Here is a 17,331-nt window from a genome sequence, read left to right as displayed (position 1 = left end):
AAGTGACAGTGAATAACTATTTTTTGTAAAGTGGTCTCCACCTCCTATAGACATTGGCCATGTAAGAAACAATACTCGTTCCTTACATCACACCAATGCGCCACCAACGTTGGGAGCTAAGATGTTATGTCCCTTGTGCCTGTAGTTATACTACTAACTGTTGCTGTTTAGCGATGGAATATCTGATGAGCGAGTGGTACGTCTATCCAGGGGGGCTTGCACAAAGCCCTACCACCAAGAAAAGTTAATAAAAATTGTAAATCGTCTATAGTTAAATAATTATGATTTCGGGTTCAAACCCAGGCAGACACCACTGAATTTTCATGTGCTTAATTTGTGTTTATAATTCATCTCGTGCTCGTCGGTGAAGGAAAACATCGTGAGGAAACCTGCTTGTGTCTAATTTCAACGAAATTCTGCCACATGTGTATTCCACCAACCCGCATTGGAGCTGCGTGGTGGAATATCTCCAAACCTTCTCCTCAAAGGGAGAGGAGGCCTTAGCCCAGCAGTGGGAAATTTACAGGCTGTTTATGTTTATGTATGTATATAGTTAAATCTCATTTTCAATGTATAATGAAACAAACAAGGAATATGATTACAAATTTTATTTTAATACTCCATTCTACTACTACACGTAAATACCTAAAACGATCAACTACTGCTATTTGTAAACACATTTGTACGTCACTTTACTAACAATTGCTCGAGTGCCTTTAAAGATTCGCAAAGCACGTTACAATCATAAATTCCTCTACAAAGTACCTACGTAATGCGACTACAGCTCCATGCATTTAATTTATTTTAATAATTAATATATATTCGACTTAAGCATACCTTTTACTCAGACATGTCACCCATACAAACATTTAACCTTGAAATAACCTCTAATGTAATAAATATGTATAATATGACCCCAAAAACAGTTCAGTGTCACATACATTTACAATATTAAGAAACATCACTCCTGTAAAATTTATTTCTCCTGAAGTAACAGTTTACCTTTAAAGGTGCGACTTGACTATAATATTCTTTAGTCTAGTAAGTTCATATAATTTATCATAAACAGACTCCCTAGTCAACAGTCGCAACTAAGCATAGACTAATTCTTGATAGAAAGCTACTAATACAATTTCCTACCAAATGTATCCTATGTAATCCTTATGTGATTATAATAAATAAAAATGTATGTCACCATGACCTGAAATACCGTAGGTACTAGACATACATGTTCTTCCTAAGTCGTCAACATGCATGAATATATACGATTTACCAACACTTAAATATATACTTAAATTAAAAATGTCCGTCAGTCAGGAACTGCCAGCACAAACTTCAGAGTGCACTTTGCAGACCTATAGCCTCTAATCTAGTGGGACAGACACACATAAAACTTGCACTGCGCTTGAATAAACGTCCCCATATATTACAAACATACTTACACAAAATTTGTAACTTAAATAATAAACCAAGAAATCCAATTCGCCACAGACACTCATACTATGCAATGCTATTCATATAAATTAAAAAATAAAGAAAAGAAAAAAAACAATAAGTACAATTATTTATTTTTATTAATAAGTCTACAAACTAATTAAACCTTATTATAATTTAAATTGGGCACACCTCAACAGTTTTTTGTAATTTAAACAAGTTTTTATAATCTGACCATTAATTTGACCTGATTGAATGTAGAACTCGTTTTCACAATATATTTAAATTACAAAAACTGTTGCCACCATTTTGATAAAAACATTTTCCAAAATGGTATCTACCAATCTGAATTCATTGTGAGCGGCAGATTAGTTTACCGAAATATTTATTGCCAGCAATATTTGCATAATATCTCTTTACTGTCAATGTTGGTAACCAATTTCAATTTTTATACTACTGGCCAAAAAAGGAATGCAGTATGTCAGGGTTTGTGTATGTAAGTTTCCTAATCAACATAAGTTTTAAATGTCTTAACCAATTTAGATATATTGTTTGAATACTTAACAATTATCCCGAGTGACACTGGCTATAAAAATACTTTTTAGTTTGTGTTTTCGGCAGTTTTTAGTGGAAGTGGTTTCAACTGGTAACTGGTAGATTTTTGACTATCAATAAGCAAGTTTAACACTTCCATATTGAATAAAGATTATTGACTTTGACTTTGAACATTATCATTAGTGAAAACTTATATTAATAGCAATTTAATATTTTGGAAAATATTCTGTCGCCATTTGAATCCAGTTAGTATTTAAACGTATGCCCAATTTAATAAAAAAATCATAAGTCTACAACAGTGGGCGGCTGTCTCTGAGCACGCCTCAAAGCATCTTCACGTTTAATAGCAACACGCAGCCGAGACGCCTTTAAATGCCTGGAATTAAAAAAGTTTTTTTTTTTAACATTTATACAATAATATGTAGAAACTAGTCGTTGTTAATTAGTTTTAGAAGTCAGTAATATTATATTATTAATAATAATATGACAATTTATTATATATGGAGATATAAAAAGAAAGCTCTTTCTTCAATGTCCAAAACAGAACTAAACAAATAACAACAATTCGAATTTCACATATAATTTTGTTTGGCAAAGGAGCCAAACATATCTAGTCTAGTAGTAACATATATAGTCATCATGACGATGAAACAAGTAAGGTATGTGATTTCTCATCATTTGCGAAAAAGATTATCATATTCATAAATATGGGCAACAGTGAGATTATTACTTTCAGAAGCACAGGATGGTAACACTGTCAACCTCCTAATTGTAAGATTTTAGTAATGTTTGTGGAAAGTGGTAAGGCTACCATCCTGTACCATCGGTGAATATAACTAGTAGTAATTAATATTACAGTGTAATAGATACTGGGTATTAATTACCTCTGTCTGATGCGTTCAGCGGTCTCTGGAGAAGCTTCTTTCTTCGTAACTGAAGCTTCTCTTATTATATTTCTAAGTTTTTGAAGGCAGTCTGCCAGATTTAACTGCTGTGACCGAGTCACATCTGAGCGCAAAATCAAGAATCCTTCTTTAGATAACTTCTTGCCATGCTGAAAATAATATCATCAAGAACATTAATATCATCCAAATCACATATGATCCATGTTAAAACTGTTTTTGTAATTTGAAATTTATGACACTGATATATATTGTCATATCACAGGCATTTTTATCTCAAATCTCTTTAAACTTACTACAATTATTTGGACAACAGAATGCATTTAAGTGTTAAATTCCTGATAGGTTTCAGTTTGAACATTAAGACTATCTGGTTTAACTTTTCAAACGAAAAATATTTAAAATAAAAAATAAAAACATTTGGGTAGTCTGTGATTATCATAGCTTACCAGCTCCAGCATTTTATCTCTAATCTCTTTAGGGATCCAGTCAGCCTCGTCAACTTTAAACCTTAAATCCACTTTAGTATGGACCTGAAATGTTAATCAGCTTCATTATCAATTTAATTGCTTTTTGCATTTGCTTTCATGTTAAAAGTTAATGTAATGAAATAACAACTAGGCTAGTCAGAAAATAGATATGTAAATATAAATTGATTATCATCAGTTGTTAATGTTTTGTCATACAAAACATCTCGGATAACCCAAGGGACAGCTTAAGCAAGTAACATAGATTACAGGTAATATAATTTAAATGATAGTCGAGTATCTAGTGTATTTTAATAGTGTAGTGTAATTTAAAGATTTAGTTGACTACACAACAACTAAAAAGTAATAAAGAGTACCAGAAAAAATCAAGGAATAAATATCCACACCAACCTTGTTCACATTTTGTCCACCGGGCCCCGAGCTAGCGCTATATTTGATATCCAACTTATCGATCGGTATATATCCTGAGAATTTTTCATCTGGATTTGGAGACTGAAACAATTTAAACAATAAGTCCTTGCTCCTAGTCAGTACCTAGACTATTACCGAGATTATTTAATTAATACTTACAAAGGCAGGTGTAGTCAGCTTAAGAGAACTGTTAGGATATAGTGTTTCCAGAGAAATAGCGCTCTTATATGCCATGGACCTTTGCAGCAGTGTTGAATACTGACCGCTTTGTCCGATTAAGCGCATAACGTGTGTACGTATTGGCGCAAAAGCCATTTTATCAGTTATATTTTACTTGTTTTAGAATAGAATACCTTTAGCATAATTTTAATAAAAATAACCTTATTCTGATCTTCGATTACAAGTTTAATTTATAAGATGTCACTTGTCATTTAGTGCTGTTCTGACAATTGACATATTATGTCACTGTCAGTGTGTTAGTATTTTAATATCAAATAATTCAAAAGCGTTAAAATATATTTATTATATTTGTTCGAATAACTGTTAGAATTCTATTTTTAGATTTACCCTTAACTTTGCAGTTTAATATTTGCTGATCTAATGTATTATGATGACGGCAAAGATGTTACGTTTAGGGCTGCCAGACCCGAAAATCGGAGCTGTGTACGACAACGTGAAATATTGTGGAACTGCCAACGTGAAATTGTGGTGCCAAAACTAAATAAAATACTTAAATAAACTGGACACGTGAATGCTTAATTGCTTAGTTGGAAACGACCATAAAAAGTCAAATATATCTGAATGACGCGGGACAACTTATATCCCTTATCGTATTATTGGCTATTTATTATTAAATACTTGGCATGCCTATACAAATGTAAATAATGTCCTAAATATAAATATATATGAAAAAGACCAGTCAAATTTTAAACAGGTACAGAAATTTATCATTGCTTCCAAGACTTAGACAATTTATTTTAATTATAATTGCACTATCATTCTGAAAAAACTGAAAAATTGTTGAATATGTTGTGTATTTTACATGGTAAGCATATATTTATTTAGTTTATATTGCTTAATGTTTGTTTGTAAATTATTAAGGTCTTAATGTTAATATATTTTGTATAATGGATAGTTTCAATTTCGAAAACAAATGAATTTGTTGGAATAAAATATAGGTAATTTTTTTTCACCCAAGATTGTTTATCATATAACATCAAAATTAGACATATCTGTCAAAAAAATATTCTTTCGTTAAGATTATGTGTATATTATATCTCAATTGTTAATCATTGTATTGCAACCAATTAAACAAATTATGTGTTTCTACTAAACACATAATTTTTTGAACAATTATGATTAGAAAGAGATACTCGAAGAGATCAAGCGATAGATAGCTACGCACATCAAAGTTCAAATGAGTTTAAATTCACTTTTACAATCTGTGAGCTTCTTGTGTAGAAATTAGATAAAATAAGCAAATCTTAGATTTGCACATTGGCGATTTTCATTAGCTTTATCGTATCGTATCATATAGCTTATATATGAATATATTATCCATATTTACAAGTATATCAAATGAATAACATATACCAATATGTACGAGATGTATGACTATTTCAATAATTGACAAACTAATTTGATTGGAAATTCGACAATTAGACCTATTTTAGGGATTTAGGTATCTGTCCTTATCATTCCCACAGCTGGATATATGTACCTAAATCGTCCTACGCCAAAAAATATTATTCATATAGCAATATTTTTTTAAAACATCACAATTTTATACGTTATATTTCAAGATGGTGATCTATAAAATATGTTTTGTTACTAAGGATAAATAAAATTAAATTATTAAGATTTAATTATTTATAGTTATAAAACAAAATTTTAGAAAAATGCTTGTATTGTAACGGTAATTTTCATTTTGGCATTTCGAATAACTGCGCCGAAAGAGACTGTATAGTTTTATATCTTCTAAAACAACTCGTTTGCATTTCTAATAAAGTGCAAAAGAGCATATCTTAAGCTATTCGTATCAGCCAACTTGTAATACAATTACCAGTTTTATACTCTTTAAGAAAAAAATGTAATGTATAAATGCGCGCGAGTTTCACGCTCTAAATGATTTAATTAGGATCTCGTTCCACTCGGTGGCGCCCTCTCTCGTTTCTACGAGACTATTTAGACAATAATTTTATCAGCATTGACGCGCTTTATGATAGTAACTGTACTTTTCACCGTCAGCTACTAACAGGCTATCTGATTAATCTGATTTAAAATAATATTTACACATTTTTGAATGCATTTTCTTGAAACTAACAATTATATATTTGTTTATATATTTACTTATCTTTTTATATCGAATATTAACCTAACTGGATTATTATTTTTTAATCGCATAACGGTAAAACTTAACTGTAGTATATTTTATAATATTATTCCTTTATGGTGTAACGAACGATTTGAATTTGTATCTTTGACAGTCACTAGTAACTCCTATGACATGTATAAATTTATTGAATGCGTAATTTTCTTATATACCACAAAAACATGAAATATTCGCTTTTCCCGTGAAAAGTCTCAATTAAAAGCGGGCGAAATTGCGATATACAGCTACTTATATAATGATATTATATACTAAAACCTTTTTCGAAACGCGCTGCATCTTCTGGTGTAAGTTTTAGTCAGTAACTTTTTAATTTAGGCGTTACAAAAAAACATTTCCTAGATTCTAACAAGGAACTATGTTAAGATAGATAAGAAAAAATAATATCTCATACGAACAATATATTGCACTGTATAAAGTTTTTTGTTACTTATGTTAAATAAGCTGTTATCTTACACGAATATCTACAATACATCGGTTTTATTAATTACTGTAATCTTGTTAAATTGCAAAACTTCGTCAAATTATAATTCATACAAATTTATATACGAAATGTCTATTGAAGCGAATCGCTTCACAATGTTTATGTGATCACAAAGTTGTCGTTTGTTGTATTTTATTTCTAAACTAACGACTGGGCGTAATTTCGTTTGACTATTCATAATTATTATGTTAATGCAAATTATAACGTTAAACTTAGCTTTCTAGTAGTGAAAGATTTTCGGTCTAGTAATCTCTGAATTTACCATATTTAATTGACCAAAAACATATACGCAATTTCTCCTTACAATTGTATTAGCTACCTACTGGAATGAAGAAAATGGAATTTTGCTTTATATGTTTATACTAGAACAGTTGACAATTCACCTGATAACCAGTATCTTTATAATATGTCTATATTCTATTCCAACCCTAGCAGGAAAAATGCCAAATAAACAATATTTTACAGTAAATTGCGATATAATGCGATATAAGTCGAGAGCTTGATTAATCTATGATATTCACAATGGATTTGCGAAAAAAATGGCATTTTCAACGTCGAACGAACGACGAAACTGTTATCGGAATTTTGGAAGTAAAATTAAAGTAGAAATTTTTTTTTTTTTTACATTAGCAGTCTGTAAATTCCCCACTGCTGGGCTAAGGCCTCCTCTCCCTTTAAGGAGAAGGTTTGGAGCATATCCCACTACGCTGCTCCAATGCGGGTTGGTGAAATACACATGTGGCAGAATTTCGTTGAAAATAGATACAGGCAGGTTTCCTCACGATGTTTTCCTTCACCGCCGAGCACGAGATGAATTATAAACACAAGTTAAGCACATGAAATTCAGTGGTGCTTGCCTGGGTTTGAACCCGAAATCATCGGTTAAGATGCATGCGTTCTAACCACTGGGCCATCTCGGCTTGGAAATAATTATTTAAGTGCAATAGTGTTGTATTATAAATAAAGATATATTAATAATAAACTCTTAGTAGTGCACAACATAGCTCAGTTAATAGCAAATCGCATGAAATATGTAAATGTTAGGGTTGTTTGTTTTTTTCCTACCATTGGAATAGGCTATACTAAGATTATGTCCTCTGCGTACCAATTGGAATAAAAAAAAAACGAATCAAAAGAAAAAGTTACGAAAGTAAATTGCATTTGAAATAAATTTAATAATTTGCACGGGACGTCCGTTGTTTGTAGTTCGTAATACAAACCGGGAACAAATTATTTTCAGATATGAATGGTAGCTAGTTAAAAAAAAATAGGTAATTATTGATATATTTTATGTGCAAACCGTGTAAAGCTGTGTCTATTCGACCATGTGTTCATTTGGGACCCAGAGCAATTCTATTAGATTCGATTCAAATGTCTTTATTAGATTTATTCCCTACTCAATGACATTCGATTTTAAACGTATTTTAGCCACCTTACCAGCTCAGCCAGCATATTGGTGTTACAAGAATAAAGATAAAAAAGATTATTCCTAGCGTTACAACGAACAGTATAGAGATTTTCGTTCGTCGAATTTTTTTTTTAACTGTATATTTTATTCGTAACAGTGTAAACCATTAATTAAAAATATATAGCTTTAGACCATGTTATTTATTGCTCCACATTTACAACAGTAAGTAATTAATTTAACATTCTGACAGAAAAACGCGCTTAAGCCGTAAGTAGAGTAAAATATTTTTTAAATATCAAACTATAAATGCATAAGATATAAATGAAATGGCAAAAACGTAACACACAAATGTATTCAGATCTAAGGTTCGATGAACTCGCTACAGATGCTTTTATTATTAACACTTTCAAATCAATTCCGAAAGATATTTTGTTCCGTAGCTAATGAGCTAAAAATGTGCAAAATAACTGCGTATGCGCATCATTAGAGCCATCTTATCGGACACTTTCCTAAATCTTCTCGCATTACAAGAAATAGCAACTGGTTTGCGTTGAAGGATCGTTATCATTAATTTCCTTCAACACTGGACGTTATACCGATCGCCTCACTCATGTAACGTAGTATATGGAAAACGATATTTTTACTTTTGTCCATTTATTTATTTTTATTAAACAACTTTGTTAAGAACATGCCTAAATAATAAATGTTATGATTTAAAAGAGAAAATTAATTTTATAAAATTGTTATATAACATATATATTTGTCAGTCACTCGCTATTTCGATACCAAAATGGTACTATAACAATTACTTACTTTTAAATATTAATAACTTTTATTTGTGTTTCTATATCGAGTGGGTTGTACATACACAGGCAGGTTTTCTAAGCCCTACCACCAAGTACATTTTATGGAATCAAACCAAATAATTCTGTCTTATAAAAGCTAAAAACTATAAAAATCTACAAGCTACAAAACAACACAATGTCCTTAATTAGCAACACACTTATTTATTGTCGAATTAAAAACGACCATGGTTCGGAAAAGTAAATACCCTGACCTGAGAAACGGCGAATCGAACTAGATATTAACACTCATAAAAAGAGATCCAGCAAAAGGGATAAGGAAAATGAAAGTAGGCAGAACAACTTTCTAACGAAATTTTTAGGCTTAAATTTTATGACAACAATATAAACATTAATTTCACGTCTTTGTGTCAATTCGTACATTACTGTACCTTAAGGTTTGTTTATAGTCTTACGAAATGGTGCATAAAATACTAGGACGGCTGACAAGCAAATGGGCCATCCAATGGTAAGTGCTCATCTCCGCCCATAGACATTGGAATTGTAAACGGAAGTTACATTGTTGTGAGCTGCTAACTGTGGGATCTAAGTTGTTAAGTCCCGTGTGCCTGTAATTATGCCGTCTCAAACAACTGGATGATTGGTGTTAATGTAGTTCGTGGGTAACCGAGCCTGCATTTTGTACTGACACTGTTGAAATTACCTGAGTCTCTAAATGCTGTAGACCGATACGTTGGATTAAAAACCTAAGCTATATGCTTCGCGAGGAATTCTGATTCAAAACCTTCTTTCTCTAAATGATTACAATGTGTGCATCACAAAATTCTAGAAAGTTCGATGATTCACTAGATTCCTTAATCGTATTTTTTTTTTATAATAAGGTAATTTGTATATCATCGACTGTGATTGTTAAAACATTAATTTGTCTATGTTTATGTCTGTCATAGTCTTTGTCGGAAGAAATTAAAAAATCGCTCGATATCCCTACACAGTATTATGAAAGCAAATAAACGTTTGCTCTAAGACGTTTTTACGACGCCATAATTACGTATGCGTTTTTGAAAAAACATGGAACATAAGCATTTTAGAACTCGAAACGATAAAGCAACGAAACGCAACTATATATTTTTGATTACGAATTCAAAAACGAGGCGACCTAAAGCTACACTAAATAAATAATTTATACGTTTTCATTTATCGATTATTTAAGTGAAATATCGGAAATCTTAATCTAAATCTTTTAGCGGTACTGCACGTGAAGGCGGTACCGCTGCTTTCATCAATTATGATAATGTCCGTCCGTGCGTCGCGGCGAGATGCGCACGCGACTGCTTTCCGAATTCCGTACATTCGGCTTAACGATGCCTGTCTTGACATACAATTTGTTAACATTTGCTTTACAACCGTTTTGCCGACACTTCTTTTTTGCTATTTAGTTAATAATCTTATATTAAGATATATTTTATATTTTAACTGATCGACTTTTGTCATGCTCTTTGCAAGAGACGAATATGTTTATGGTACTTTTGTTATTTTAAGCTATACCGTGGCTTATCGAATGCATTTAAAATTAAAATAAAATATAATCAATGGTCAATGTCAAAATAACTGATAAGTATTTTTAACTTAAGGTTTTTTGGGGCTGTACCTAATTGATAAAACAATACTATATCCGCTTCTTATATTCTATAGAATGAGTATAGTATAAATTTATTGTTCATAATGAAATAATCGCCAATTAAACCCAAGCAATTTACAAATTCGTAAGTTAATATAATAATATTTAAATAAAAGTTAACCCGCCCGTAAATAACAAAGATTTCTTTTTTATATTAAAAATTCAAATTTCCGAACGTAATAAAATGAGTTAATTAAATTTTCTCTTAATAAAACTTTACACGGGAGAAACGCGTCTAGATACAGAGATATGTAACAGATAATTAACTGAGACGGTTTACTAAAAACACGGCTTTCGCTTCACGCTCTTTTTCATTAGAGGATAATTAAGAGACCAGTACAATGAGACCTCCTTGGTTAACTGTTAAGCCTCTGCAAAACTAATAACATACTCTAAATTTAAAAAACGAACAGGCTACAAATGTCCCACTAGTGGATAGGCTAACTCTTGAAGAAAAGCATTTGTAGCCCATTCCAAGGTGTACCAATGCGGATTTATGGATGCCCATGTGATAGAATCATTTCTAAGTCACGCCGGTTGTTTCGATGTTTTTCTTCACAACCGATCACGCAATGAATTAAAGGTGCTCCAAAAACCGCGATCTCCATTTTGTTCCCAGTTCAAACGAGGTTTGTCGTACCATTTCGATTAATATACTCTATGTGTTGTTAGAAAACTATGATAATTAAAAAATAAGGCCTTATATTTATTGGCTATGAAATATATGAGTGCGCACCAACTGACTGTGCATGTTTAATCGTGTGTGTTGATATGTTAATATTATGAAGGTAGACATTCAAGAACTCTTCATGGTACCTGGTTACTTTCGTCCATAAACATTGGTGATGATAGAACAAACCATTGTTTACACAACTTACGTGCCGGAAACCATGGAATCTAAGATTTCAAGTACAAACCACTCACTCATTATTTGAACCGGAACACAGCATCGTAAAGTATTCTTGCTTATTGGTAGAAAAGTTATGTTAATGATTGATGATGATTGATTGATGCTCAGCAAGGCCATAATGATTTAACGTGTATGTTGATTTTGAATTGGCAAAGCTAAGAGTTCTGAGAACTTATTATGGCTCCACGTCCGAATCGGGGTTTAAGCCGTAAAAGCTAGCCACTTGAGCAAGAGTTAGAAGCAGGGCAATTAAACGTAATTAAGGCTAGAATCTTAACCAGTTTCCACCACTTAGGGGTAAGTTAATTAAGGAGCACTCATTTGATGTTAACTTCACAGCTAAATATTCTTAATAATATGCTAGATTCCTAAATTTTAATGTTTAGAAATAGTGACTGAACTAAACATTTAGTCAAAACGATCCCAATATTCAATATTAACTCGGCACCTTCAATTTTTTTATTCATTTTTATATTATCAGTAACAAAAATTATTTATTTTATATTTGTCTTTAGAGAATTAAAACAAGAGAATCTAATTTCATTATATTTTTACATGGAATTTATTTCAGCGACAATTTAATTGTGCATTCAAAATATGTCAGAAGAAAATGTCACCAATAAACTTGAAATTTTCATGGGAGGCTATGATTATGCGTATTCTATCAAAAATTTCAACTCGCTAGCTATAAAAATAAAGCCGTGTGACTGATATACATAAACTAATGGTAAATCGTAGGCTTTGCAAAGAGGAGCTACGGAAAAAGAAGACTAGGAACTACTGAAATTTGCCAATAATTTCTAGCTCTTTTTTTTACGATTAGAATGTTATCATATCGATAATTTTCGAAGTAATTTTATCCAACGTCGACGATCGTGTCTTCCTATTTTATCATCAGACGTTTCCGTGTAATCGGTCCACTGTCTCATCTGTCGTCTACCGTGGACTGTCAACATCTAGGCGTGATCTAGGCCGATGTTTTTGCATCAATTTGTATGCTATGCATTTCTCGCTTCAGCAAATGGGATTCGAAGAATTCATTGTATTTCAACGAGCAAACTGGATCAGTTCATTTACTTGTAATAAAGTTTCAATTGAATAGGAATTTGACATTCCGTATTAATGTTGTTTTTATTTAATTTATCTTCGATATGTTTGAATAATAAATAAGTCGCAAAAAAATACTTGACTTAAATTAAAATTTAAAAATATTATTCAAATATTTACAGTACCTAATCAGATTCTTTTGGAGTCGTTTATTTTTTAAATAATATAGGATGGGCAAATGGGCCACCACCGTAGCCATCTTCCATAGATGAAATTAGCGATATAAATATTAACCAGCAATTTTATTGGAATCTAAGATGTCATATGCCTTGTGCCTGTAATTACACTGGCTTACTCACCCTTCAACTGGAACACAACATACTATGTATTGTTGAGTGGTAGTTGAATTAATTGTTGTCCATATTATGGGAGTCATTTGAAAGATAGTTTGTGTGGTTGAACGAGTTAATCTCAGAAACGAATAGTCTGGTTTGTTGAGCCAATTGAAGTCTCAATATTAGGCAAAGGCCTCCTTACCGCTTTATGAGATCATCCCATGGAGATCATTCCATCACGCTATTCTTACGCGCATTTCACCTGACTCGTGCAGAATTCTTCATATTGTTATTAGATGAATTATAAACACAAGTTACGCACAAGAAAACTCAGCGGTGCTCGTCCTGATTTGAACGTGCAATCGTCGATTAAGAATCACGTGTTTCTAACCACTGACGCGGCTGATTTCGATCAAATCTGCCAACTTGTGATTAGTGAATAAACCATGTTTATAAAACACGCACGTATTATCCAAAGTTATCACGGATTCAACTAGTTTTTATTGTACAGCTGGAGTTTGTACGACACGCGTACGCGTTAACCTACGTAACTAGTAGTCCGAACTAAGTAATTATTTGAAATAGTTATCTCGTTGAAGGACCTGAAACTGCTAATACAATAACCATTGTATTATCATGATTAAGTTATTTTTCTATTTTACTAGTAATTATACTATTTACGTAATTATTATAAAAGAGTTCACTAGCCTTTTCCGACAATTAGGTTTTTTAGTACTTATAAATAATCTTACATATTATTAACTAAATGTCAAGCAATGATATTGCCACAAATTCAGTGAATCCCCAAGATGCCATTAGTAGCTGATGGACGCATTCTCAAACTTGGAAACGCTAAGATTAAGATTCGAAATGGAAATGTTCACGCGAGACCACTTGACTGATTCAATCCTGGTTAGACTCGTGATATTATCTATGGTAATGCAATCGCAACTCGAGTGCAATGTTGAAAGTCGATTGATTGTTTTTCTGATTCGCTGTCCCGTAACATTCGCTGTGAGAACAGTTATGTTATGGAAACATGTGAGCTGCATTTATTGATTTCTTCGTCTCAATTTTACACCGTTATAATACATTACGTGTGCAGATTAAAAAAAAATATTCAACTCAAAAAAAGTACTCGCAAAAACATTTTAAAGGACAGTGGATAGTGGACAGAATCTATGGATTTAGTTAGTACTATATTAAATATGTCATGTGTATCTGATGAGATTCTGACATATCGTATAAACATCAACCAGTACTGGAAGGGCGTTGTGTGGTGGTTTTATTCTTTTTTGTACAACTGTCTATATTTAAAAAAAATCATTAACTTCAATAGTATTGCGAATATCATTAAATACATACAGAAGATTTATTCAGATAAGATTAATGAACGTTGAGGACTTAAACAGTCATAAACAAATCAATATTAAAAATAGCTAGTTTTTATTTAATTATGAACTCTTGGCTTGGGATATTTGTGAAAATGTTAGCTAAAGTTTTCGAAATAAACCAGATTTCCTGTCAGTACCGAAAGCAAAATGACGAAGTTTTAAATATTTTAGAAAAGCTTTTTCACTAATAACAAAAGATCATTAAAAATGTTGAATTGGAATTTGAGATGTAATTATCGTCTCGACTCTCATTCTCATTGCAATGATACAAACATCAAACAGAACACGTTTTTCTAAGCCGCAGCAGTTCCCAATATCTAATTTATCGAAATTGCTTCTAACTTCCAATGTTTATTGCGATTTCATTTTAGAATGGTCTAATAAACATAGTTGACAAATTGGAACTTATAATTTCAATTTATCTATATGAACCAGTGATATATGTAGCCTTTCTAAATTTTACTGCAGCCTTTAACAATTAAGATTTAAAAAATGATATCAAAAATTGTTTATATTATAAATGAACACAAAAGATAAAGCAAAAAAGTTTGTTTTTCTACTCACTTTTTTTTATTAAATTATAAATATAGTCTAAACAAAATCTTTTACCTACATATCTGTTCAATATTACTCGCAATTGGTAGATATTTATTTAATTCACAATTCGTAATCAAAAAATTTGAAAAATCTAAATTCCGATTTCAAACTCTCATGTTTTCTAAGTCGCCGAATTATATTTTGTTCGGTATTTGTGATTTGGTAGCCTATGAATGGAACGCAATCCTATTGGTGCAATTTGTAACGGGTATTCTGTAGCTACATTCACTCGCTTCCCCAGAACGCTCGACCGGCGCCATGTTCATTTCGTTCAGTCCGCCGCGAAGAGTCGTGGGGTTTGTATCGTCGTAATTTTTATTCTGAATTATAATTTGCCCCGGTGCTTATTTAACCGGTAGAAATTTAAATACTTATAGAAATAGGTATTAATGAAAGACAGTGTTAAGTTAATTTATGTTTGTGTTATAACCGCAAACTGCGAGTTAGACTTTTATTATTAGTGTGGTGTTTTTTTCGCGATCTACGCGACTGCATTTCTTTGGTGGTGTGTGCTAGCTGAAGTGTAGAGGTAAGTTTTTTTATGGGTGTCTTTTTGCGGGAGTGCGTGGTTGCCGGGTGGATGGCCCGGCGAGACGGCAGGGGAGCAACTCCGAATCGATTGTCCCGGCGTAGTCGCCTGCTTACATACCTATAACGGCTACACCCTCGCTCTCCAACCTGCAATGTCTGTACGTCGTGTTCGACCGATGGGATTATTATATATATTTGACTTAAACTGTAATTGTGGATCTAAATTAATTATATTTATAAAAAATAAAAAAAAATAGCATCAGTACAATATATCTTTTAAAAAGATATGTACTAGAAATTATTATTTACCTATTGAGATGCAATTAGGCAAAATTAAAATAGTTTAAATCGTTTTCGTAGATATCGTACAATATGTGGATGCATTGATACTGAGGGTACTTTGCCTACATCTAGAAACGACAGTATCATCAAAAAAAATCATGAAAAAATAATAGTTTTAAATTCTATCAATCGGACAAAGCAAGATGCAATGTCTTCACCGATCAAGATAAGTCACGTTTTTCGATTTATAGATCGTGATCGACGACGTTAAACAAAAAATGTACCTACGTGATTCTACCACACTAAACAAGTCAATAAATATTGCTAGCGAAATATTTTATCAGATTTTTAAAAACGTCGATACAGTTTTTAAAACTCACTGTTAATTATAAAGATGCTACATATTTTCTTTATTTTTTTTCAAATCGATCTCTTTAAAATTTTAAATTTCGAATATATATAAATAAAATTAATCATTATAAAAAAGTTGTTACTTAAATTATCTTTGCAGTTAGATATTTATAGAACCTGTACTGGTCTCTTCAAAGTGCACAACAGTAGCTACCCATATAGATATAGGATGAGTGGTATGTGGCATTTCGCAGCGATGGCACGCAGGGTCGAGACTTGCTTTCTTAGACCTAATGCCTTGAAATTACTTTCGTGATCGAACTATATTAACGTATTTTCTTTTGATATCGAGACGACGCGTATCAAATATTTGATAAAATTGTTGCAAATATTTGGGGAAATTGTTGATAAAAATCATGATTATGATTTATGAATGACATTTATTTAGACTTGACATTAAAAGTGTCGTTTTTTTTTAACTGACGAAGAATATGTAATTTAGGACTTTTATTGAAGCAGGAAGGAAGCAGATGGCCAAATTAATTTGATACTGTTGTAATTTTTTGCCACTAATTACGCTGGCTTACTCACTTTAAAACCGGAACACATAGTTAGAGAATATTTATCTATCTATCCGACGGACTTAAATAAATACTTATCTACCATCGGTATAGTAACTAATAAATACCCCGTTTGTCTAATTAGAAGGTATAGCCTTCTACTTATCGAACCCAAACTACGGTCAATAAGAATTTTGGGTATCAACGCGGAGTTGAGTTAGAAAGTCATCGTGAGGGAATAAAGGGCACATCTCTGTTTGCGCATGCTCTTCTCTACTAAATGATGAGCAGGAAATTAATGAATCAGCACTAAGGTATCGATGTTTTCAGACGATAACTAAAAGTAATAACTCGTGACTGAAAGCAAAAAAAACATTATGTAAAAGTTTATTTATTCAATACCAGTAATCTAATGACATTTTAAATCGAATAGAGAAATCGATACTCTAAATTTAATTAGGTATCTACGTCAACTAAAAATAGCGATAATTTTAATTGTGTTATTTATTAATAATTCAGCATCCGCCGTTATATTTGAGGCATTTAGGCTTCGCGTGTCTGTGCCCACTAAATCCGAGTTAACGGTTGGATCGGCTACATTTTATCAGCTCACTGATTTGGTAAACCGAAACTAACTAACTATATCGTATTTATATCCGGTCTTAAAATAATAACCTACATATTATTTGCATTGAAAAAAATATACGTTAAAGTAAATAATTAGTTAGGCATAACATTAGTTATCTTTGACAAAAAATAGAAAAAAAAAATT

General features: G+C 31.9%; 1 protein-coding gene across 1 annotated transcript; it reads right to left on the bottom strand.

Annotated features, from left to right (window-relative positions):
* Positions 1-1,556: 1,556 nt before the first annotated feature.
* On the bottom strand, positions 1,557-4,238 carry LOC113393802 (large ribosomal subunit protein mL62). Its single transcript, XM_026630868.2, has 5 exons — positions 3,950-4,238; positions 3,770-3,871; positions 3,341-3,424; positions 2,874-3,043; positions 1,557-2,365 (listed from the first exon to the last, which is right to left on the bottom strand). Exons 1-5 carry the CDS (start codon positions 4,103-4,105, stop codon positions 2,272-2,274), a joined length of 606 nt encoding a protein of 201 aa, XP_026486653.1. The 5' UTR covers positions 4,106-4,238; the 3' UTR covers positions 1,557-2,271.
* Between the last annotated feature and the right edge of the window lie 13,093 nt (positions 4,239-17,331).

This window comes from Vanessa tameamea, chromosome 9 (assembly GCF_037043105.1).
Source record: "Vanessa tameamea isolate UH-Manoa-2023 chromosome 9, ilVanTame1 primary haplotype, whole genome shotgun sequence".
Lineage (NCBI taxonomy): Eukaryota > Metazoa > Arthropoda > Insecta > Lepidoptera > Nymphalidae > Vanessa > Vanessa tameamea.
Note: the sequence above shows the minus strand (reverse complement) of the source record. Positions and strands in the feature narration are given on the sequence as shown.